We start from the raw sequence: 25,290 nt of genomic DNA, 5'->3' as shown, positions 1-25,290 counted from the left end.
AAGTTGGACATGACTGAGCGCACACACGTATTGTAGCATCAGTGGTTAAAGATGTGGCCTCTGGAATCAGCCTGTGCTGCGTGCTCAGCTGTGTCTGACTCTTTGTGACCCCAGGGACAGTAGCCCCCCGGGCTCCTCTGTCCATGGGGTTCTCCAGGCAAGAATACTGGAGTGAGTTGCCATGCCCTCCTCCAGGGGATCTTCCCAACCCAGGGATCGAACCAAGGTCTCTTGCATTGCAGGCAAATTCTCTACCATCTGAACCACCACAGAAGCCCAAGAACACTGGAGTGGGTAGCCTAACCCTTCTCCCCCAGATCTTCCTGACCCAGGAATCAAACTGGGGTCTTCTGTGTCGCAGGCAGATTCTTTACCAGCTGAGCCACCAGGGAAAACCCCTGGAATCAGACTGCCAGGATTTAAATCTTAGGTCTCTGGTTTACTAATTGTGTGATGCTGAGGAAACTGAGTAGCCTTTCTGCACTTCTGTGTGCCTCAGTTTCCCCTTCTGTAAAACAAGGGCAATAATAGTACCGATATCTAACTCACAGGGTTTTGGTGAGGATTAAGTGAACTAACATGGAGAGTATTCAGAACAGTGATAGCACATTGTCAGTGCTAGATGGTTAGCAAAGTGTTAGATGGTTATTTTTTCTCTTGGTGCTTTTAGGATGTCCTTATCATTGCTGTGGAGCAATTTCACTATGATGTGTCTAGGTGCGAATCTACTTCTACTTAAACTTTTTGAAATTCACCAAGCTTTTGGAATCTGTAAACTGTTGTTTTTTATCAGTTCTGGAAAATTCTTAGTCATCTGTCTTCAAATACTCCATCTGCTCAGTTCTCTCTTTCTGGAACTTTGGTTTGAGTGAAATCAGTGCTTTTCACTCTGCCTTTTTTGTTTCTTTGATTGTGTTTCACGGTCTCTGTGCTGTGAATAATTTGGATAATTTCTTTAAACCTATCTTCTAGTTCACTAGCTTATTTCATCTGTCTAATACTGTTAGGCCTATATATTGACTTTTTAAGTTTTCATACTTATTATCATATTTTTCATTTCCAGAAGTTGTGTTTGGTTCCCAACCAAATATGCTTGGTCTTTTATATGTATTTTTGCCCTTCATCATATATTTGGACTATAAAGAAAGCTGAGCACCAAAGAATTGATGCTTTTGAACTGTGGTTTTGGAGAAGACTCTTGAGAGTCCCTTGGACTGCAAGGAGATCAAACCAGTCCATCCTAAAGGAAATCAGTCCTGAATATTCATTGGAAGGACTGATGCTGAAGCTGAAGCTCCAATACTTTGGCCACCTGTTGCAAAGAACTGACTCACTGGAAAAGACCCAGATGCTGGGAAAGATTAAAGGCAGGAGGAGAAGGGGATGACAGAGGATGAGATGGTTGGATGGCATCACCGACTCGATAGACAGGAGTTTGAGCAAGCTCTGGGAGTTGGTGATGGACAGGGAAGCCTGGCGTGCTGCAGCCCATGGGGTTGCAAAGAGCCGGACACGACTGAGCCACTGAACTGACTGATATATTTGACCTCGCCTTTTCTTTTTTTTTCTTTCTTTTTGGCTGCACTGGGTCTTCATTGTGGCATGCAAGCTTTCTCTAGTTGCAATGTGCCGGTATAGTTGCTCTGAGGCATGTGGGATCTTACTTCCCTGACCAGGGATCAAACCCATGTCCCTGCATTGGAAGGCAGATACTTAACCACTGGATGATGAGGAAGGTCCCCTCACCTTTTATTTATTTAAGCATATTATACATTATTACAGTTCAGTCACTCAGTCGTGTCCGACTCTGCAACCCCATGAATCGCAGCACGCCAGGCCTCCCTGTCCATCACCATCTCCAGGAGTTTACTCAGACTCACGTCCATCGAGTCCGTGATGCCATCCAGCCATCTCATCCTGGGTTGTCCCCTTCTCCTCCTGCCCCCAGTCCCTCCCAGAATCAGAGTCTTCCAGTGAGCCAGCTCTTCTCATGAGGTGGCCAAAGTACTGGAGCTTCAGCTTTAGCATCATTCCTTCCAAAGAAATCCTACAGTTGATCTCCTTCAGAATGGACTGGTTGGATCTCCTTGCAGTCCAAGGGACCCTCAAGAGTCTTCTCCAACACCACAGTTCAAACACATCAATTCTTTGGCGCTCTGCCTTCGTCACAGTCCAATTCTCACATCCGTACATGACCACTGGAAAAACCATAGCCTTGACTAGGCGGACCTTAGTCGGCAAAGTAAAGTCTCTGCTTTTGAATATACTGTCTAGGTTGGTCATAACTTTTCTTCCAAGGAGTAAGTGTCTTCTAATTTCATGGCTGCAGTCACCATCTGCAGTGATTTTGGAGCCCAAAAAAATAAAGTCTGACACTGTTTCTGCTGTTTCCCCATCTATTTCCCATGAAGTGATGGGACCAGATGCCATGATCTTAGCTTTCTGAATGTTGAGCTTTAAGCCAACTTTTTCGCTCTCTTTCACTTTCATCAAGAGGCTTTTTAGCTCCTCTTCACTTTCTGCCATAAGGGTGGTGTCATCTGCACATCTGAGGTAATTGATATTTCTCCCGGCAATCTTGATTCCAGCTTGTGTTTCTTCCAGTCCAGCGTTTCTCATGATGTACTCTGCATAGAAGTTAAATAAGCAGGGTGACAATACACAGCCTTGACGTACTCCTTTTCCTCTTTGGAACCAGTCTGTGGTTCCATGTCCAGTTCTAACTGTTGCTTCCTGACCTGCATACAGATTTCTCAAGAGGCAGGTCAGGTGGTCTGGTATTCCCATCTCTTTCAGAATTTTCCACAGTTTATTGTGATCCACACAGTCAAAGGCTTTGGCATAGTCAATAAAGCAGAAATAGATGTTTTTCTGGAACTCTTTTGCTTTTTCCATGATCCAGCGGATGTTGGCAATTTGATCTCTGATTCCTCTGCCTTTTCTAAAACCAGCTTCAACATCTGGAAGTTCACGGTTCACGTACTGCTGAAGCCTGGCTTGGAGAATTTTGAGCATTACTTTACTAGCATGTGAGATGAGTGCAATTGTGCGGTAGTTTGAGCATTCTTTTGCATTGCCTTTCTTTGGAATTGGAATGAAAACTCACCTTTTCCAGTCCTGTGGCCACTGCTGAGTTTTCCAAACTTGCTGGCACATTGAGTGCAGCACTTTCACAGCATCATCTTTCAGGATTTGAAACAGCTCAACTGGAATTCCATCACCTCCACTAGCTTTGTTCATAGTGATGCTTTCTAAGGCCCACTTGACTTCACATACATACATTGTATTCTTGTCTGATAAGTCCAGTATCTGAAGTCTTTGCCGGTCTGATTCTGCTGCCTGTTGTTTGGAGCCTCATAACACTGGTATGTGGACTCCTGAGAACAGGGGCCAGCCTAAAGGTTTTAAACTGGTAAAGACCATTTTTAATCTCTTGCCTGCTTTCCTTCCCAGATATCCTGTTTTCTTACCTCCTCCCCCTTTTTTTCCTTCTCAATTTACTTTTTTGAAAGGCTGATTGTTTCCCATGGTTTAAAAAAAAAAGTGAAAAACCTCCTTCCCAGCTCCCAGTTCCTTTCCCACTGGAAGCCTCTGTTACCAGGTTCTTGTGGATACTTCCAGAGGTATTTTATGCAGATGCAAGCAAATACAAATTAAAAATTCTGTCTCTTTTTAAAGCAAATGGTAGCACACTACACACATTGTTCTGAACTTTCTAATTTTAAAAATAGTATGTAATTGTAAAAGAAACACATGCTTATTTTGAATAACATAAATACCCAGGTGTCTACGAGTAGAAAGTGAAAGTCCCCCTGGACTTTCATTCCCCGGAGATAACCTGTCTTATGCGTCTATAAATATATATTTACATAAATCAGCTTATGCAACATGTACTGCTCCATAACCTATTTTTTTCTTTTTCTCCAAACTATGCAGCTTGACATCTTTCCATGAATCTTACCACATCTGTCAGTGCTCCCCACATAGCCCAGCAGTTAAATGCCTGGACTTTGGAGTCAGACAGAACTAGATTCTAATTCTAGCTCTGCCGCTTAGTAGCTACGGGACTTTTCAGAGCCTCTCTGAGCCTCAGTTTCATCATCTGTAAAATGAGGATAGAAATAGTACATAGTCCATGGTGTTGTTCAGAGATCTTAGTAAGATCATGTATGACGTGCTCCCTCCACAGCCAGCTGCTTTATGAGCCCTCAACAAACGGTGGTTTTTACGATGACTCACTCTTTTTAATGGCCACTTAGTATTATGGCCTAGAGAATTTCATGGCCTTTATAGTCCATGGGGTCGCAAAGAGTCAGACACGACTGAGCAGCTTTCACTTTTAGAATCCATAGTATGATATGTCACTATTTACTAACCATTCTCCTTTTGATGAACATGGGATTGTACCCCATTTTTTAGTTACAAATGCCAACCCGGTGAACACTGAATATACATCTTTCACCTTTGTGTGGGTGTCTTCTTATGAATTCACTGCCGTCGGGGGGGCGTCACTGGGTCCTCTGAATTCTAATCTTTCTATCCTCTTTCTCTCCAAGGAGGCGATGAGAATGGCCCATGGAGTGAAGCTTGTGTGTTACGTAGGTTTTTGCTTTTTATTACTGCTCTTCTTTCTCCCTCTTTTGAGGTCTGGTGGGGGTAGGAGGGGTCCTCCCCAGAGACAATCCCAGCCCCTTGCCTCTGCCTGCCCTCTTCCAGAGCATCCCCACTCCCTATGATGTGAATCTCAGACTTCCATTTTCCCCCAAACCTTGGAACCTGACCATTCATGATCATTCACTCAAGGATTAGTTTTCAGACCCATCTACTTTCAAAACAACTCCTAGTGACTTGTAGTAAATTGGAAGAATCAAAATACACTGAAATGGGATAAAAGTCTAAAGAAAGCAAGAAAAGGACAAGGGGAAGGGGAAATCTTGTTACTAACAACCCCTTACTCTACCAATCCTGGAAAGGTACAACCACTAGGTTTAAAGTTAAAACTGAGCTTCCTGGCTGCCAAAGCAGAAAGAGGAGCAGAATAGGTTCTATAGGTCATCAGAAGACCCAGAACTACTCTGCACCTTGAATGGGTCATGAAGGGCTTCCTCTCTGGGTAACAGAGGGATGATCAGTAGGCTTTCAGAGGGGTGATGGATATGTTCACCATGTGGCTGCTTCAGGGGGAAAAGGCAAGTCACTGACCTCAAAAAAGGGGCCTGACAGAATTTTGAGAAAGAGAGGGTGAACTCAGAACAGGATATGAGCCCCTGGTAAGATGCACCTCTAGTCATAAGGGTGAGAAGGGTCTCGGTACAGGGTCCAGGTAACTGTGAACATGGCTGGGAGGAAGGGCGAAGCCGAGAGGATGAGAATGAAGCCAGGCTCCTTTCCTGGGATGGAGACAAGGCAGTCAGCAAACATTTACTGAACCCTACTGTGTGCCGGGCCTTTTCCAGGCATTGGGAGTACAGTGGGGGCCCAGACACACATGCTCTCTGTCCTCATGGAGCTTACAGTTCAGCAGGGAAGAGAAAGGACCGTAAATTGCAGATGAGGTTAGTGGGGAGGAGAAAGGACCGTGAATTGCAGGTGAGGTTAGCGGTCTGAAAGGCACTTTTCCCCTGGCAGGTTGGTTCCGAATCAGTGATCTACCTCCTGGGGGCCGTGAGCTACAGCCAGGCAGGGGGCCAGCTATCTCCAAAGCTGGAGGTTCTGGAGGACATGATGGAGGCCTACTCAGCCTCATCTGTCCAGAGGCCCAGAAAGAAGAAAAGGTGCAGGGCCCGGGGCCGCGTGAGGCGCCAGGTACAGAACAGGGTCTTTACACTGACGTCACTTAATCCTGCTGGGAGAGACACATGGGCATGTGGTTCACAGAGACGTTGCTGCAGCCCAGAGCGATGCTGTGACTTGCCCACAGTCACACACAATGTGACAGCCAGGGGTGCATTAGATTGTCATCTAACCTGGTGTCTGTGTGCTCCTTCCTCTGCACTGCTGAGTTCAGGAGCTTGACTGCAGCAAGGGAGGGAGGGAGGGCCCGTGGCCTCCATGCATCTGGGAGAGAGTGGTCATGGACCTTCCTTCCTGGCCAACTGGCATGTCCTGCCATTCCAAGATCCTCCAGCCACCTCCCTCGGGGAGGGGGATCCTGGTGGCCTCTCTGACCCCGTTCACCATCCCCAGGAGTCACTCCCTGCACCCCAGGGACTCCCTCTTCTTCTCTGCGTCCTCGTTCTGTTGCAGGTCAGGGTTCGCGTTCAGGAGCCCAGTGCTGAGGGTCTAGGGGTGAGTGCTTCTGCTCTGGCCACGTGGTCTCCCTCCCTGGGCACAGGTCAGGGCGAATGTGGGGGTTCACAGGTGACTGGAGAGACAGTGCCCCTGCCCCCGACCCTGGGGCTGGGAGGCTGTACCCAGGGATGAGGCCTCAGTTCCTCACCCCTCCCCAACAGTGCAGCCCAGTGGAGGCTGAAGAGGAGGAACCTGGTGAACAAGCAGGGGTCGAGGACTTAGGTGAGGGCCTGTGGAGGGTGCCCCCATCAGCCGCCTGTCTTCCAGGAATTTCTGAGGACACACGGGGTTCATGCCCAGCTCCTGGCCTGACCCCTGCTGGGACTCCTCTCCTCCCCCCACCATCTGCCTGCAGTCCTTCCCCAAAGGGGTGGGGCTGCTGGCTGCCTGGGCTCAGCAGACAGACATCCTAGACACCTTGGGTCCCTGAGGTGGGACCCCTTCCTTACCTCCCGAAACCCCTCAGCCTTGAGTTGCCCCACACCCTTGCCCTGAGCATCCCCTGGGAGCCCATGACTCGCTCTCCCCACAGCTCAGCTTCAGCCGCAACAGGAGAAGCCACCCCTGGATACTGGGGTACGGGACACCGTGGTCCGCACCATGCAGGAGGCGCTGTGGAGTCGGTAAGGCCTTACTCCACCTCCTCTGACACCTGGGACATCCTGAAGGGCTGCCCTCACATGTCCCACCTCCCGGGGCTCTGCCGTGTTCTGAGGGCTTATGTGTATACCACTAACCCCGTTTTGTCCTGTGAGGCCATTTGCCCATACAGCAAGCCACTGGAGAGCCAGATTTGAACCTGGGTCTCTCTGGCTTCAAGGTGGCGCTTTTCCTTTAAGCCACTGCAGCTCTGAGTGTCTGCTCTGTCCTTGTGGATATCACCCACAGAAAATGCTTTCAGACACGGGCCGACTCTGTGCTGGGACCATCTCAGAGATCTGAGCTCAGAGCGCTCATTTTACTAATGGTGAGACCAAGGCCCAGAGAGGGCAGGATTTTGCAAAGGCCACACAGCAAGTCAGTGGCTGATTCAGGGTTATATCCAGGACCAGGTCTCCATCCTCTGCCCTGACCAGTGCCTTACCCTCCCACCCCCCAGCTTCTGCCCCTCCATCCATACCCTGGTTCACTGGTCAGGGAGAGCAGGGGCTGAGCAATCGGACCTTGCTTTTCCACTCATCATGTGGCCTTGGCAAGCTCCTTATCTTCTCTGAGCAGCAGTCACCCATCTGTAAGTGGGGAATGATAATACCTGTTCCTCATAGAGTGAGGAGAGATGGATTCACTTAGGAAAACGTTCAGAGTAGAAACCGGAGTTGGCCCAAACCCTGCTCCCCACCCCTGCCCGCTCTCGGGCTCAGTGCCCTGGCCCTGCCCTTGTTCCTCTCCCCACCCCACAGCCTTCGGAAGCACCCAGACCTGGTGCTTAGTGAGAAGGTCGTGGAGGGCATCGCTGCTGGCATCGAGGCAGCCCTCTTCAACCTGACACAAGCCACCAACAGCCGCTACAAGACCAAGTACCGCAGCCTGCTGTTCAACCTGCGGGACCCCAGGAACCCGGTGAGCGGGCCTCTGGGCTGGGCTGGGGCCCGTTCCGAGGTGGGAAGCCCTGGAGTATCTTGGAGCCTGACCTGGGAGTGCCAGGCAGGGTTGGGGTGGGGGTTCTCCAAGCAGTGTGATGTAGCTCCTACCCCTGCAGGAGCTGTTTCTCAAAGTGGTTCATGGAGACATCACCCCCCACGGCCTGGTGCAGATGAGTTCAGTCCAACTGGCCCCCCAAGAACTGGCCCGCTGGCGGGACCAGGAGGAGAAGAGGGTGAGTTGTCGGATCAGGTCAGGACCTGGCGGAGGGACTTGGGGGAGGCCCGAGGATGGAGCTGGAGAGACAGAGTGAGGAAGAAGGCGGTGAGATGGGAGCACAGGATAGACAGAAGCAGAAATGAGGAAACAGAGCAGGCAGACAGAGAGTCAGAGAGAGTCTTCTCACTGGGGGGATAAAACGGGAAAAGAGGCAGAAATGAAGGGGGTTGAGGATGGAGAGCCTGGTAGAGGTGACGTCCCTGGAGGTGTGGTCGTCCCCTGGCTTTTCTGTGGAGCTGGACTCGGTATGTGTGTCGGGCTGGGGGGGACTGTGGATGATGGCCGAGACTCTGGAGTCCAGGAATATCATCCGCCATCCATGGTGGGTAGACCCAGTGCGATGCCTCCGCTCCAGTTCCAGCCCCAGAAGTTCCAGAAAAGGCTGAATGTCTTCCTGGTGCCCCAGGCCCGGTGAGGAAGCCCACAGCCTCCCACAGTTCACAGTTACACCCCCACACACTCTGTCTGTGGGTCTCTCCCTCCCTGGGAATGGCTCTGAGACAGGGGAAGTGTGGTGGGCACTGAGCCAGCTTTGGGAGATGTTTGTGTAATGGTTGTTGGTGGCTCAGTGAGAAAGAAGGGGACTGACCGAGGGAGAGGGGCCCACGGATGGACTGGGGCCACTAAGACCTTGTTCTGACAGATACTAGGCTTGTTAGAATTAACGCGTGGAATCCATTAGGTGCGTCTGCCCACTGCAGTCTGAGCTTCTGTCGGGGCATTGTCAGGGTCAGGGAGTAGGGTCATCTGTGTAAACTGTGGGGCCCCTGCAGAATGAAAACGCGAGCACTTTGTTGAATGATTAAGAATTTCAAGACGACAGCAGCATGAAGCATGGGGCCCTTTTAGAACAGGGCCCGGGGCTACCGCATGGAGCCCGTGCTCACAAATCCAGCCCTACAGGGAGGACTGGGCTTCTGTTCTCCAGGGGTTGTTAGAAAGGGACAGACAGGCTTTCCAGAAACATTTCAGATAGGATGACATTGATCAACAATAAGGATCACAAGGAGCAAATACTATGAACTAGACTCCAGGCTAATCACTCTGTATAAGCTGTTTAATATGACAATCTTAATTTCATTTCTAAAGAACAGATCAACTGAAGCTTAGAGCCACGAAAGGCTTGCCCAAGGCCACACCACGTTGTGGGTTTTTATTAGTGGCAGCTGGTGCGCCGGCAGCAGTGCTTTCTCGACGACACCACACTTTCCAGGACAGAGAGTGGGTGGGATACAGTCTGGAGCGGATTTGACTTGTGGGAGGAGCAAAGTTCAGGAAGGCTTCCTGGGGGAGGCAGGGTTTGAGATGGAGGGTGAATGAGTGGACTGTGGAAAGGTAGGGCAGCTGGTGGAGGTCTGCCGGGCTAGGGAGCTGCAGAAGCGAAGGTGTGGAGGAAGGGAAGTGGCTGGCACAGCAGGGGAGCCACGGTGGAGGGGCCTCAGAAGAGGAAACGGAGCACGTGGGCTCCTGGGGGCCAGAGCCCCCAACCCCAGCTGAGCAGGGGCTGCCCCTCTACCAGGGCCTGGAGATCATTGAACAGCTGCAGAAGGAGCCACATAGCCTCCCGGCCTCCAAGCTGACCCATAAGGGGGAAGTCGAGATCCTGCGGGACATGGACCAGATGCTGTCCTTGGAGGACCTGGTGGTAAGTGGAAGCCTGACCTGGTGGTTGCCAGGTGGGGCTTTTGCCCACGGGCCCAGCCCTCACCTCCCCAGCCGCGTGGCCGTGGGCAAGGCACCTGACTGCTCTGAGGCCCAGGGTTGTCGCTGTAAACCGGGGTTGATTGCCACACAAGGTCTGGGAGGGCACGGGGTTGATTGCCGCACAAGGTCTGGGAGGGCATGGGGTGAGACAGCTGCCGGCACCAGACCTGCTGACACCTCAGTGCTGCTCCCCCGCCTTTTGGCCTAACCCCACGTGTGGAGTAGTGAGTCCCGTCTCTGCAGTTCCCTCCAACCTCAGGCACACCTCAGGCACATCCCAGGTTGGGAAGCAGGCGGGCCACGCTGTTTGAGGCAGTGACTTTGGGGAATGTTAAGGAGCAGAGGCTTACTCTGTTCCGCAAAAGGACTGAGGATGCTCCAGCAGGGAGCTGCGTGGAGTCCCGGCCATCTGTGCAGCGTGTCCTTTTATCCCCTGGGGTCTGCCCCATCCTCGTGCCCATCCTGCTCCTTCACCCCCTCGGCTCCTCCATCTTGCACTTGGCCCAGCAGGCTGGAGCAGCCCTCTAATCAATGAATCCATCCAATCCATTGTCAGCCTCCTGCAGCCAATCGGAGCGCCTCCTTGGCTCACTTCAGTCACTCCCAGGAGAAGGCTGCTTTGGCTTTGGTTGGGTGTTCCATGGATTGGATGGTCACCCTGGTCTAATCAGTTGTGTGTCCAGGATAGGGGAGTGTCGGGTAGGTCCCTTGAGCCATGTTTCCTGGGGAAACAGCCATGACCATGACCCACAGAAATCCCTACTCTTCTGCACCAGTATCCAAGCCAACAACCAGAATTGCTGGCAGTGCAGAGAAGAGCCCTGAGGGGGTGTGGCTGCTCCCCAACCCAAACCAATCTGCATTCCCTGAGAAAGGTGAATGCAAATGTAGGGGGAGCAGCCAGAGACTGATGGGTAGAGAGAGTGGTTGGAAAATGACACAGAATAGCAGTCCCTCCGGTTGAACACCTACTATGCGCCCCTTTTACAAGCAGTGCCTCATTCAGACCTCACGATGAGTGAGATGGGTGAGGCACCTCAAACCCAAGGTCGCTTAGTTGGCAGTGGGGGAGACTGGCACCCAAGCTGTCTGACTCCAAAGCTTGAGCCTTGTCCACTGCTCTAGAGGTGGTTTTAAGGCAAAAGTAAGTTTCAAGATCTTTTCAAATCTTCCTAAAGAAATGTTTGCTCTGTGTTTAAAGCTGGTTCTATTGTAAGGTAAAAAGCTGATTTAGCAATGGGCATTAGGAGTTTAAAAATGTTCATTCTCCCCGATTCTGTCATCTGCTTATGAGAACTCATCCTAAGGAGATAAATTGAAAGTTCAGGAAAATACTTTCTGCTCAAAGATGTCCTCAGTGTTATCTGTACTAGTGAAAGCCTGGGCATGACCCAGTTCTCATTCAACAGTGCAACAGCGGTGATGCACACGCTCCAGTCCACCCCATGAGTGCAGTGTCTATAGGGACTGTGTAACGTGGTAGATGCCTCTGCTGTGGTTCACGGACAAAATGAAAAGACAAGCTTGCATGTGTGATCCCAGCTCCTTTTTTTTTTTTAAGTTATTTATTTACGTATTTGGCTGCGGCCCTAGGGATCTTCGTTACAGCCTGCTGGCTTCTCTGGTTGTGGTGTGCGGGCTTAGTTGCCCTGTGTCATGTAGGATCTTAGTTCCCCTACTAGGGATCAAACCCACATCCCTTGTACTGCAAGGCAGATTGTTAACCATTGGACCACCAGGGAAATCCCCCAGCTCTTTTAGCAAAGGGATTCCCAAAACTCTGGGTATAGATAAGCTATTATAAAGGAATAACCAAAATATCAGCAGTTGCTTCTGAGTGGTGAGACAAGGAGTGATTTTTTTTTTTTTTCAAATTCTCTATGTTTTCTAAATTTTTTGTAACAAGTTCATGGTACTTTTGTAATTAAAGAATTTATTATGCTGACGCTGTCTGGGACTTTCTGGCCAGCATCTGCCCACCTGAGGCCAAGGTAACCGCCTAGCCGTGAGAACCACCTCTCCTAGCACCGTCCCCCCAGCCCTGAGCTCTCTTCTGCTCCAGCTCTGGAGCAGAGGCCTGGTTTACAGTATCTGGGTCCAGTTCCCCCTGGGACTGCAGAGCTACTGTGTGACCCTAGGCAAGTCCCTCTGTTCCTACCTCTGGAAAATGGGGACACTCTTGCTTACACGGCTCTCAGAGATTCAGATAAGACCAGGGGTGCTTATTTAGAAACATAAAACCACATCGCTGAGGCCCCCATATAACAGGAGGCCTCCTGACTCCCCGGCCGCCTCCCCAGCCCACCCCCTCTCTCCTCTTGTGCCCCCAGGGACCCGTGGTGCCCGTAGACGGCGGCCCCCTGGCCCTGCCCGCCACATCGAGGGACAGCCCGGAGCAGCATGAGCACCACTTCCTAGACCCCAGCTGCCGCATCTGCACGGGTGGGGGGAGACACAGGAGGGGTGCAGGGGCGGCGGGCAGGCCCGGATTGGCGTGGGCTTCAGCAGCAACACGGATTCATGACTTGGGGCGATGGTGGCAGGGTGTCCCAGGTCACCTCGAAAAGGACCTGGTTCAAACCCAGTTTGTAATGCCCTGGGCTGGCTGCAGCCTAGCTGCTGGCTTCCATTTCAGCTCCCGCCTCTGCTCTTTGCAGACTGGAAGCCCTCACATGAGCGGCCAGGCTCCCTCAAAGCTGCAAGGAGGATGCGGGACGATGCTTTCCAGAGGGCCCCAAGCCAAGTTCCTGTGTCCTTTCCAGATATGCTCCAAAACAAGGAGAAGCCTCTAGCAGCACGCAAGGACAGGTGTGGGGAAGTGGGCAAGGAGGTGGGCAGCCCAGCAGGGTGGGTAGGCAAGACACCCACTGGGGCAGCAGACAAAGCCTGGGCTTTTCCATACAGCCTTAGGCAAATCTTGCCTCTTGTGTGGGCCTCAGTTTTCCCATCTGTGCAATGGAACTAATCACGCCCGCCTACTGGTCTCCGCCTTGTAAGGCCTTACTTGGACCAGTGTTCCAGCACTCACTGGAGTCACAGGACCTTCTCTGAAAACTAAGGAGCTGCTGGGGAAGCCCTGATGACCTGTTCTGCCTGGCCCTCTCTCTCTGTCCCTCCTTCTAGGCTCCAGATGCCTGCTGGGTCCACAAAGGCCCTGCCCAGCCAGGTGCCCTGGGAGGGGTCTTTGGACATGTTCTGCATCAAGCGGTTCCAGGTCAGGGCCCAGCTGGTCTCGGGACACAGCTGTCGCCTCATCCAGGTACTCCTGCCCTGCTCTCCGGGGACTCCCTCGCACACTAACCAGCCCCCTCGGCTACACACACCACCATTCATTCATTGACACACTCATCATTCTGAAACAAATCATTGGCACCCTCTCTGTGCTTGGCCCCATGCTAGGCATAGGGGCAAATGAGATGCCAGCCCCACTTCACACATGGGCAAAGGACTCCCTGTAAGCCAAAGCATAAAGCAGGAAGGAACCAGGACTAGGTCTGGTGTTTCCTGGTTCAGAGGAAACCAGGAGTGAGCAAGTGATCAACTAAAACATTGGATGAGGGGATCAAGGAGGGAGTGAGGAGTTTCTGAGAAGTTGCAGATTGGCCAGGACAGGCTGTAGGCCTCCAGGAATAATTAGGGCCCCAACAACCACAGGGGTCCCTGATCGACTGCCTGCCCGTCCTCTTGGCCACAGGCTGTGACTTCGGGTAGCTGGTCCTGAGTCTGCCCTAAGTGGGTGGGAAGCTGGGAGGCTGACTGGCCCTCCTACCTGCCTACAGGCCCTGCCCCAGGTGATCCGCTCTACAAGCTGCATCACCCCTGATGCTGTCTGGGACTTTCTGGCCAGCATCTGCCCAGCTGAAGCCAAGGTAACCACCCAGCCATGAGAATCACCTCTCCTCCTAGCACTGTCCCCCCAGCCCTGAGCTTTCTTTTGCTCCAATTCTGAAGCAGAGACCTGGTTTAAGATATGCAGGTCCAGTTCCCCCCCAGTGACTGAAGACTTCCTGTATGACCCTGGGCAAGTCCCTCTCTTCCCACCTCTGAAAAATGGGGACAGTCTTCCTCATGCGGCTCTCAGAGGTTCAGATGAGACCAGGTGTGTTCACAGGAGCAAATCACGACTGTTGCTAAATCTACTCTCCTTCCTGTGACCACAGGACATTTGCGTGGTCAGACTGTGCCCACAGAGCTCTCGGGACACCCAGAACTGCCACCTGCTGTACTCCTACCTCAACAACAAGCAGTGCCACGCCTTGGCAGCCATGGAACAGGTGAAGGTGGTCCTGCTGCCCCTGCCTGCCTTCCAGCCCCTGCCCTCCAGGCTGCGCCCTCTTGGAGGTCCAGGTGAGTGCCCGATGCCTGTCCCACACCCTGCTTCCCCTCACTTGGTGGCCAGATGGGCATTGCTGACATAGTCACCCCATTTCTGTGGAGGCAGGCATGTCTCAGCAGGGAACTCCCGAGACAGGCACATGTGAGAACAGACTGGTATACCGCCTAGTATGTGCCAGACAGCGTTCATATTAAGTCAGTCAGTCCTCAACATTACTCTATCAGAATGGTACTATTAGTTTCTTCATTTCACAGATGAGGAAACTGAGGTAGGGAGAAAGCAAGTGACTTGTCTAGAGTCACAGAGTCAGTCAGTAGCAGAAACTGGGCTCCTAGCCACCACTTAGACAGCCTCTCCAATAAGGCTGATGAGAAACTCACTGGCCAGTCACATTTGACTCAAACACAGCAGAGCAGAGGCAGGAACCAGAAACAGTCGGCTGAAAGCCAGGCCTAAGTAAAAGAGAAAAGAGGGATGTTCTTACTACAGCTGTCCTGGGCCAGGCTTGGCTTTTGTGCATGGGTAGCCTCCAGGGCGTGACTCCAGGAAAGCATGGTTGGGGCCGGGGGGTGGGGTGGAATCAAGGAGTGGGAGGTGCCTATTCCTGAGCAGAGGGTTTGATGTGCCTGGGTTGCCTGATCTGGGGACTGTACGGTAGAATCACAGTCTGGAGATCAAACTATCCGTGCCTCATTCTCAGCCAGTGAACCTGTTCTCTCACCATGAGAGCATCTTAAACTCTTCTACTTACTTTTCTCAGCCCCTCATGGTCCCCATCTTACTGCTGGAAAGCTCTCTTGGGGTCTAAGCTGTAGACCTCTTGGCCACAGAATGCAGTTTCTGGGGGCTGTGAGTTCTCTCTGTCCAGGCCTTTGGTCTCTTCCCCCATCTTTCTCCAGGCCTGGAAGCTACTCACTCAAGCCTGTTGCTGGCTGTGCTGCTCCCACAAACAGGGCTTCCAGCCATGGCAGGATCTGGTGCCTTGAGGGGGAAGGTTCGCAAAATGGTCTCCTTCAACAGAAAAGTGGACATGAGATGGTACCAGCCAGAGGACAAGGGACCACATGTGGCCCTGAAGGGCTCCGCTCCCCCAGGGGGTGCCATGCAGCAGAGCCAGGGCAAAGACAGCCTGGCTCCAAGGGGAATTTGTGCTTGGCAAAGACCACCCAGAGGCAGGGGGAGTCTGTGGAGAGAGCCTGAGACCTGGCAGGGTCCTGGGCGAGGGCCATGGCCTCCAAAACCAGGCTGGTGCCAGTCCTGGCATCCCTATTCAGCATCACCAGTTGGCTATAACCAGCACCGCCACAGGGCTTCCTGTCCCAACCAAGCCCTGCTCCAGCATCTCGAATCCCTGGTGGCCATGACCCAGCAGCTCCAAGCCTCACTGATGTCCCCAGGAGAGGAGGAACTTTCCCAAACCCCTGCTCAGCCTCCCACAGTCCCTGGGACTCTTGGCCATCTCTGCCAGCCCCCTGCAGCTCCAGAGCCCCCTGGCCCAGCCCTGGACTCCTCTTTGGGCCCTACAGATGGAGCTGGCACTGATAGTGCCCTTCCTGGAGAGACCCGACCCTCATTACTCACAGAAGAGGGGTTTTAATTCCCCCACCAGTGCTGAACTCTTAAGTGTTCCAGGGAGAGCAACAGGGACATAGAAGGGGAGGGTTAGCTGTTTACGTTTGCTGTTCTGCTATTTGCTTGGTGTTACTTTTTGGTTTAATAAAGAATTTGGCAAAGTTGAGACTGCATCTGCTGGCTGGACAGGAGGGACCCTGGGACTGGCCCTGTGTGGGTTGGGGTGGGTGTATCTGGAAGATTGTGTGCACAGGTATGGCAGAGCTAAAGTGCTAGGGATGGAGGGGTGGGGCAGCTTTGAGTATCTGAGATCCTGGGCCATCACTGTGCGCCAGGGTTCACCTGTTGCCATGGTGGGCTCTGGAAACATTTTAATAAGTATTTTGAACTGGATGGAAGAAGTAGTGATGGGAGAGAGGGCAGCTCTAGGTTGGGGAGAGAGAAAGAAATGAGGTTTTTTGAAAGGGCATAGACACTTAAAGATTGTTAGGGAGAGAAGGAGAGCAAGTTGCAGGGGTTTCTTAATTTTTCAGTTATCAAGGTTTTCCCCTTTGGGCAGCTGGAGGTCACCACCATAATCCCCATGTCTCTGTTTCTGTGTGTATCTGAGGGTCTCTGTGTGTCTAGTGCTGTGGGCATGTGTGTGCGTTTGATTCTATGTCTGTCTGTGGGTCTCTGATGTCTCTTCTTTGTTCCTCTTGCCAGCCCCCAGGGACTGATACTGGAGACAAGCCAAGGGTCTTGGCTTGGGAGGTGGACTCTCAGGGTGGGTTTGGAGGCTGTTGTTAGGGTGGGATGGTGCTGCTTTGTTTGGGGGCTGGGGTGAGCTCTTAACAGCAGCTGCAATTGTAAGGTATCTGAGTGTGTGTGCACCTCCAGAGGGCTGCATGGGAACTAACTGCCTCCTGGCTGCCTAACTCAGGGTCCGGAAGCAGGGCTAGCATTGGAGGAGAGAACTTGCAGCAGGACGCCAGCCTTACCCCCCCTGCTTCGGCTTGAAGGGTTGTACCACTTCCCCACCGGTTGTCTACCTCCGTCGCCCTGGGCTGGGAACACTGGGACAGTAGTTGGGGGTGTACCACCTCTCTGCCCCACGAGCTCTGCTGCTGCCCTACTCGCGATCGACAGCAGAGGGGGCCCTAGACCTTGGGATGGAGGTCGGGGCTGGCAGGACTGGAGGCCCAGCTGGGGGAGGGACAAAGTGTGGGAATTTAGCGGCAGGGATTGGAAGCATGTGCGGGGGTGGGGGTGGGACAGTGGGAAATGGATTGATGAACGGGGGAGGGGGCAGGGTTCCGAGGGCCTTGTCTGGGCCTCCGTCTTGTATGCAAATTACGCAAATTACCATGCAACCTGCGGCTGGATGCTGACTCGGCAGCAACTTGGGTCATTATTTTAATACAAGGCAGTAAGGGGACGGCTGTGCGCCCCCTCTCAAGGCCCAGGGCTTCCTCTCAGGAAGACAGGAGAGCGTTTGCTGCTTTCCCAAGCACTCAAGGAAGAAGCAGCTCCGTACTCTGGACTGAAACTTCCTTTCGGAGCGTCAGTTTTCCCTTCTGTAAATGGGAGTGATAATGCGGCCTTCTGGAACCTTGCGCCGCGGAGAGGACTATAGGTGATCCCGTAAATCCTCAGGCTGCCTCGAGGTCTGGACAGCACAACCTTCACCCACCTTTTGGCCGAAGTCCACAGCCCCTTGCCTTTTCTTTGGCAGAGATGGCCAGAGGCGCGGATTAGACGAGCTGTTACTAGGGGGCGTGGCCAGAGGTTGCTGGTCTCGGGGTTGCCAAGCAACGCTGGGCGGGGCTCACGTTGCTAGGCCGGAGTAGGAGTCGCCGCCGCGGACCTGAAGAGCCCCCTAGCTCCCCTCGGTTTTAGTAGAGGGCGGCCGAAAGCCGTGCTCTCCCGAGATTTTCCCTGGGCTTCTGCTTCCCCCAGGCAGAACGCCTTCTCTGAGGGTCCTTCCGGTCACCCCCTCTGAGACTCCGCGAACCTAGGGGCCCTGGAGCGAGGAACCCCAGGTCTTTATGCACGTGTCTATGCGTTTGCTTGTGCAGTAGAGGGAACGGGGGTAGGGTGGGGGGTCGCTTTTGGGTTTCTATAGCAACCGCTCCAGTGTCACCCCATTGCTCCCGAAGATTTGAGCGGTTGCTTGTGCAAATTTATATGTATCTGCATGTCATTAACATAAAGGCGGAGTCGAAACTTGTTTGGGCAACAATCCCTGGACAGTTACGTTTGCTCTTCCCTCATCCCGCCTCATGGGCACGTGGGCTGCGCATGCGTGAGTGTTTTGCTTATTAACGTTCCCAGATTTGGGTTAGGGGGGTGAACTGTAATAGTGACCACCGCTTCCTGGGTCCCTCAGTCACCTCATGGAGCTGTTTGAGTGAATCTGTCCAAGTACCCTTGACCAGAGACCCAGTCCCACCAGGCAATGCCAGGCCTGGTTGGAATCCCAATTCTGCCATTTCCTGTCTGTGTGGCCTTGGGCAAGTTTAGTCGCCCTCTCTGTGGCTCAGTGTCCTTCTCTGTGAATGGGAATACGAATCCCTAACTCAACAGGTTATGTGACGGTTCAATGAGATATCGCTTTTAGGTACACTTCCTGCTGCCTCTGGCATACAGTAGGCCCTCCATGATAGCTCTCTCCCACCCTGCATGGAGCCTAGCTCCTCTCAGGCCCCACCCACAGCAAACTGACTTCTTTGCAGCTCATGTCGTGACAACAAAACACCAGGAAGAACTTCCAGATGTGAAAGCAGCCTGGATTTGAGGCACAGGGTGAGGACTGTTAGTTTGCCTTTTTGTCCTTCTTGGAGGTGGGAGGCCAGATTGATAAAACATGGACACCCTGCCCATCACCACCATCACCACACACACCCTTACTCCCTCCTCTACCTCAGTGGCCAACCGTTTCAAGAAACCTGCCACTTCTGTCTCAAAGCAGCAGCAGTGAAGTTGAGAGTTTTGAGAACCAGATGAGGTTTTAAGGGGACCAAGCGAGTGTTCTCCAGGACTGTGACGTCTGGGATGGAGCAGGATCTAGCAGGAGGCTGCAGCCAGAAACTTTGCTTGAAGAGCCATGTAGCTGAGCCTTACTGGAAAGGACTGGGGGACCCTGGGGCCACTCTTTTGCCTTTTATGTCCTTAGTGTCCCCATTTGGGGACGATTATGAACAACTGGGACTCCGCTGCTGTGGCTTGGGGCAAAGGGAGGCAGAAGTCAGCTCAGTATGGAGAACCCTCTCACTGCTGCAGCTATGTAGCAGTGCTGGGCAGGAAGTGAGTTCCCAGTTGGGGCTGTGAAAGCAGAAGCTGAGAGGGATCCTTGGAGCGTGGCTGGGATAGAGCAACAGATCTGGAAGTTCTCATTCTAACTTGGACTCTGTTCTAGTTGTTCATTTGTCCAGTCATGTCCGACTCTTTGTGACCCCATGGACTGCAGCACACCAAGCTTCCCTGCCTTTCACAATCTCCCAGAGCTTGCTCAAACTCATGTCCATTGAGTCGATGATGCCATCCAACCATCTCATCCTCTGTCCTCCCCTTCTCCTCCTGCCCTCAATCTTTCCCAGCATCAGCGTTTTTTCTAATGAGTCGGCTCTTTGCATCAGGTGGCCAAGGTATTGGAGCTTCAGCATCAGTCCTTCCAATAAATATTCAGAGTTGGTTTCCTTTAGGTTGACTGGTTTGATCTTCTTGCAGTCCAAGGGACTCTCAAGAGGTTTCTCCAGTACCACAGTTCAAAAGCATCATTGCAGATGGGAGAAAAAATGGAATTCTGTCATTGTTTCCATTTTCTCCCATCTATAATTGTTCCAGAGAGCCTCTTAAAAAACTGGGAAGTCCTCCTGAGTCCAATGTCACCTTTCTGCTCTGGCAGAAGCTCCCTCTTGTCCTCCTCTCTCTCTATGTAAACTTAACAGCCAGGGTCAGAGAGGTGGCAGAGCACATGTTAAAGGAAAAGAGGCAGTTCTACTCTGTGTTGATCTTAGTTCTCAGTTAAGTTCAGGTAATTAAAGTAAATGAGATTGGCTCCTATCCTAGGTGGCGGATGGTGATAAAGAGGGAGTGTAGAAGCTGGATTCTGCTTGGTTGGTTGGCTTCCTGGAGGAAGTGGGATTATGTTGGGGCCATACCCTGCAGTTGCCAGTCTGCTGTATGCTGGACTGCTGTCTGCCAGTGGATGGCAGTGGGCCAACTCCTTCCCTAGAAGCCACCTGTGCTCCACAGGTAAGGGTTCTAGGGACAGGCTGAGAGCCTGGCAGTGCCCAGTTGGCCTGCTTGTGTCCTGCTCTGGGGGCCAATTAAGTCTCCATCCCTAGCTGCGCCGATGAACAGTTAATAAGGCGGCAAACACCTGCAGCTATGGAGGCGAATTAAGAGCAACAGTCGGCATAATACACAACCCGATAAGTGAGCAATTAACAACCGGAGAAAGATTAATAGAAGCAATTACGTCTTACTCGGAGCTCTGTAAATACGACTGTCAATGGCTGAGGGATTCAGTCCAGTCTCTCTCAGCCCCACCCCAGGCTGCAGCGTTTGCTGGAAGGGGAGCCAGCCCAGCCAGCCTGTGGATTCTGGACCACATAGTCATATGTAGTCATGGAAAGTGTGCATATATGCAGATGTGCACATAGACATACGTATACAAGCATGCTCACAGAGACAGTCCATAAAATGCACACAGACACACACATTCCTTACTGTCACCCACACTCACATTCACATAAATGGGGACACGGAACTACATGTTGGTCCTGCCAGAAATGCACACACACAGGAAAATACCCACAGTGTCGCAAACAGACACTTCCTTGTTTTAGACAGAGCTAGAGCCACACACGGGCTTCCCTGGTGGCTCAGACAGTAAAGAATCTGCCTGCAGTGCAGGAGACCTGGGTTTGATCCTCTGGAGGAGGGTATGGCAGCCCACTCCAGTATTCTTGCCTGGAGAATCCCCATGGACAGAGGAGCCTGGTGGGCTACAGTCCATGGGGTCGCAGAGAGTCAGACATGACTGAGAACTTGAGCAGCACAGAGTGGCACAGACTACCAGACACACAGTGACACTCACATGTACAGTTTGGGCATGCAGACACACAGCTCAGTCCTCTCAGGATCTCAGATGCATGTGGCATCTGCCTCCTCTGATGTCCACCTTGCAAAGGGCCTTGCTTAGTGAGAGAGAGCTATGGCTGGGCATTGGTCTGAGAGTGAGGGTAGTGAGGGACCGTAGTGAGCGCAGGAAGGGACAGAACATATGTGAACACATATGTAAGCATGTCTGTGTACATGTACCTCTAAGCATGTATATCCTCGCAAGAGTGTGTTTTACCAGTGTATGTTTCTGTGTGTAAGCGTACACGTGTCTGTACGTCTAAGTGCCTGTCTGGGTGTTGGCCTGTCGTGGTGTGTTCGCAGGTGCTTGTGTCCAGTGGATCTGGCTGCACGCATGGGCTTCCAGTTCCTGTGTGGCACTGTGCCGGCGCACAGGTCCGGGTAACTGTGTGGCTCTTCCTCTGTGTCCTGTCTCTGTGCTGGGGCGGTTGAAATTGTCTCTAGGATGCTTCCTGGGGAGCCTGCAAATTCTGATGATCCCGGGGTCTACCTCCAGGGGTTTGGGTTCAAGGACAGTCCAGCATCCTCTAGAACTCCTTGGTTTCCCCCCTGAGGGACTTCCAGCCCCTGGAGTGGGACTCAGCACCGTCAGGCCTCACCCAGATAGAAGGAGAGGAATGAGAACAGTTCCTGAAGAAATAGACTTGAAGGGTAATTTCTCCTGGTTGAAAGTTGAGCCAGGGTTCCCTGAAACGTTTCTCTCAAGGCCACAGCTCCAGTTCCCAAGGGGCTCTTCCCACTCCTGCCTCCACCTTGGAGCTTCTCATGGAAAGCCCCCAGACCCAGGACTCACACACTTAGCCTGAGGTCTGGGGCATACTCCATCAGCACAAGAGCTCCCAGACTACAAAGATACGGTCATGAATATAAACACGTGAAGTCCTATTCACGGTCACTCCCAGACCTAGCTGCCCACTCACTGTCTTCTGGCACACACAGAAAGTCACACACTCATGTGTACACACACCTGCACTCCCACACGACCCCACTCCTATTGCTGTCTGAGATGAGCTCAGTGCCAAGCCCAAGGGCCCAGAGGGTGGTCCTGAGACAGGTTCCCCCCCTGCTTCTCCTAAGGTTAGCCTGGTTAGATGGCCCCGGGAGAGTTCTCCATCACTACTCACCCACCAGCTGACAGGCGGGGATGCTGAGGCATGGCTTTGCCAGAGGGGGCACAGTGTAAATAAGGAGGTCATGAGGCTCACCAACATCCCCCACCTCTCCACTGGACCTGGATACAGCCTGCCCAGGGCCTCTCATTGTTGGGCAGGGAGGAGCTTCTGAGCAGAGACACAGACACAGGGCTTCACAGGGAGCCATCCACACACAGACCTCCACGGGACACCAAAGGACCCAGGCATAGACAGTGTCTGGCACTCCGCCTTTGGCACCCCCACACCCCAGCAGAGGCACCCCCTCACTAGGCATGAGCCACTCGCCAAAGCCAGGGCTAACCTTGCAGAGTGTCTGGCTAGACCCCTCATTCCCCAGCAGCCACCCACCATCTAATGAAAGCAGAGAGGAAACAGATCTGAGGGCCCCCGAAGCAAAAACATCCACATGTCAGTTTCTCCTTCTGTCAGTCAATCCAGCCTTCTGTTGGGCTTTTATCCATTCAGTCTCTGTTTTTCATTTGTTCATGTGTTAACTCCTTCATTTTCAACCAAGAAGGATGTTAAACAAATCATTACTTTCAGGCTAATGACCTGGTTGCCCTTCTGGCATCCTGGCTTCCTGGCCTGGGGGCACAGTAGCTGGGAAGGGAGCAAAGCGGGGGCCCAGGGCTCCGAGGGAGAAAGGAGCGGAGTAGAAAGGGTATCCCATCCCCTGCTTCTTCCTCAGACCCTCAAAGTGAAAGAAAAGGTGATGCTTCTGCAGCTGGAAGGAAAAAGCCAAGTCCCAGGATAATAGATAATAATAGCTAACACTTACAGGCTCTTACTCTGTGCCAGGCACTGTTCTAAGTGCTTTCCATGAATTAACTCAGTTCATCCTCATAACAACTCTATGAGGCAGTTACTATTATTAACCCCACTTAGGCACACAGGGAGGTTTGCCCAAGGTCAAACAGCTTGTCAGAGCCACCCCAAGCATTTAGAGAGCCCAGGGCAGAGTATAAAAGGAGGCATCTAACCATCCAACGGTTCCTTTTCTCTCCCACTCTGCTCCCTGTGGCAGCACGAGGGGCCTTGTGTGCATGCCTGTTGATGCCCCAACACTTGAGTTCCTGCTTGCCATGCTCTTGGAAAAGAGCCACCCTTCTGCAACCCTTCAGTTTTGAGGAGAAAGGACATGGGAAGAGACCACTAGGCCCTGGCAGCTGGCTTAGGCCTGTTTGGGGAAGGAATTCCAGGATCCTAGGTTGGGGAAAGAGGAGAGTAAAAAAGTTGGCTTAAAGTTCAACATTCAGAAAACGAAGATCATGGCATCTGGTCCCATCACTTCATGGGAAATAGATGGGGAAACAGTGGAACAATGTCAGACTTTATTTTTCTGGGCTCCAAAATCACTGCAGATGGTGATTGTAGCCATGAAATTAAAAGACACTTACTCCTTGGAAGAAGTTATGACCAACCTAGATAGCATATTCAAAAGCAGAGACATTACTTTGCCAACAAAGGTCCGTCTAGTCAAGGCTATGGGTTTTCCAGTGGTCATGTATGGATGTGAGTTGGACTGTGAAGAAAGCTGAGCGCCAAAGAATTGATGCTTTTGAACTGTGGTGTTGGAGAAGACTTTTGAGAGTCCCTTGGACTGCAAGGAGATCCAACCAGTCCATTCTGAAGGAGATCAGCCCTGGGTGTTCTTTGGAAGGACTGATGCTAAAGCTGAAACTCCAGTACTTTGGCCACCTCATGCAGAGTTGACTCATTGGAAAAGACCGTGATGCTGGGAGGGATTGGGGGCAGGAGGAGAAGGGGATGACAGAGGATGAGATGGCTGGATGGCATCACCGACGCTATGGACATGAGTTTGGGTGAACTCCAGGGGTTAGTGATGGACAGGGAGGCCTGGCGTGCTGCAATTCATGGGGTCGCAAAGAGTCAGACATGACTGAGCGACTGAACTGAACTGAGGTTGGGGTATGGTCTCGAAGTGGGCTGGAGCTTCAGATGGGCACAACTGTGTGAGCCTGTGGACCTTTACTTTTTTCTTTTTTAATATTTCTTTATTGAATTTATTTATTTGACTGTGCTGGGTCTTAATGGGGGTTTCCCTGGTGGCTCAAGGCAGAAGATTCAGATTCATTCCCTGGCTCAGGAGGATCCCCTGGAGGAGGGCATGGCAATCCATTCCAGTATTCTTGCCAGGAGAATACTGTGGACAGAGGAGCCTGGCAGGTTTACGGTATATAGCGTCGCAAAGAGTTGGACACAGCTGAAGCAACTGAGCACACCTGCACACGCGGGTCTTAATGTGGCATGCAGGATCTTCAATCTTCGTTAAGCATACAGGTACTTTTATTGTGCATACGGGATATTTTTTTTTTAGTTGCAATATATGGAATCTTTAATTGTGACATGTGGGATCTAGTTCCCTGACCAAGGATCAAACCTAGGCCCTCTGCACTGGGAGCAGAGAGTCTTAGCCACTGGAGCACCAGGGAAGTCCTGAGCCTGTGGACATTTAAATTCCTCACCCTGTGCAGAAGAGAGCCTAAGTGGGGTCATTTAAAATGTGGGGGGTGGGGGCGAGGTTCAGGGCAAGGGCCTCGCTTCCTGAGGTCTGAAAATATGGGAGCTGGTAAACGATAGTCCCAGGCTATGATGCCAGGCTCTCTGGCTGGAGTCAGCCCTTAACAGACTGATGGGGGCCGAGGAGGGCAGGGGACTGACAGGAGGGGCAGAGGTTGCTGAGTTCTACTTCCCCACCCCGACTCCCAACCCTGCCCTGATCAAATCCAGGCCCTTCCCACCACGGGAATGCTGTGCCCAGCTCTGTCTGGGTGCTGGGGCTCTCAAGGATGACTTGATTCTTAACCTTGTTATCCCTCCCACCCCATTCTCATTGACATCCCCGCCCCTCCTGCTGCAGGGATTAGGGAAGGAATGGAGGCTCTGGGATTGAATGGGTACCAGTACATCGACACATCCAGCTCCCTGCCTCTGTTTCCCTGGCCCCAGGATTCCTGCTGGTCTCCGAGGCTTTTTCACATAATTACCCAGGCTAGGAATTTCAATTTCTGGTGCCAGCCAGGTCCTTGTTATGCAAATATAGGCAAATGAGATGCAAACAGAGCAGTCCCAGATTAACAGAGAAATCCCCAGCAGCTGGAGGGGTCACCCTAACGTCAGCTCTCTGGAGCGTCCCCAAGCTCCCCGAAGCCCGTCCCTGTCCACCTGGGTGTGTCTGGCCCCTCCAGTCCTTGCTGCCAGTCTCGTGCCGGAAGCTATCTGCCC

At 52.3% G+C, this 25,290-nt stretch overlaps 1 protein-coding gene across 1 annotated transcript in view; it reads left to right on the top strand.

Moving 5' to 3' along the window:
- SPOCD1 (SPOC domain containing 1) overlaps window positions 1-15,929 on the top strand; it is a 49,071-nt gene extending 33,142 nt beyond the window's left edge. The window contains 16 exon segments of the mRNA XM_040228994.1: window positions 4,557-4,598; window positions 5,629-5,805; window positions 6,119-6,140; window positions 6,143-6,168; window positions 6,170-6,252; window positions 6,458-6,513; window positions 6,824-6,914; window positions 7,692-7,851; window positions 7,991-8,107; window positions 9,671-9,796; window positions 12,186-12,297; window positions 12,513-12,663; window positions 12,979-13,114; window positions 13,635-13,724; window positions 14,016-14,202; window positions 15,091-15,929. Of these exon segments, the coding sequence (XP_040084928.1) occupies window positions 4,557-4,598; window positions 5,629-5,805; window positions 6,119-6,140; window positions 6,143-6,168; window positions 6,170-6,252; window positions 6,458-6,513; window positions 6,824-6,914; window positions 7,692-7,851; window positions 7,991-8,107; window positions 9,671-9,796; window positions 12,186-12,297; window positions 12,513-12,663; window positions 12,979-13,114; window positions 13,635-13,724; window positions 14,016-14,202; window positions 15,091-15,788 (2,274 nt within the window). The 3' untranslated portion in view covers window positions 15,789-15,929.
- The last annotated feature ends 9,361 nt before the right edge of the window (window positions 15,930-25,290 follow it).

This window comes from Oryx dammah, unplaced genomic scaffold, assembly GCF_014754425.2.
Source record: "Oryx dammah isolate SB20612 unplaced genomic scaffold, SCBI_Odam_1.1 HiC_scaffold_27, whole genome shotgun sequence".
In the NCBI taxonomy this organism is placed as follows: domain Eukaryota; kingdom Metazoa; phylum Chordata; class Mammalia; order Artiodactyla; family Bovidae; genus Oryx; species Oryx dammah.
This window is presented reverse-complemented; position numbering and strand designations above follow the sequence as displayed.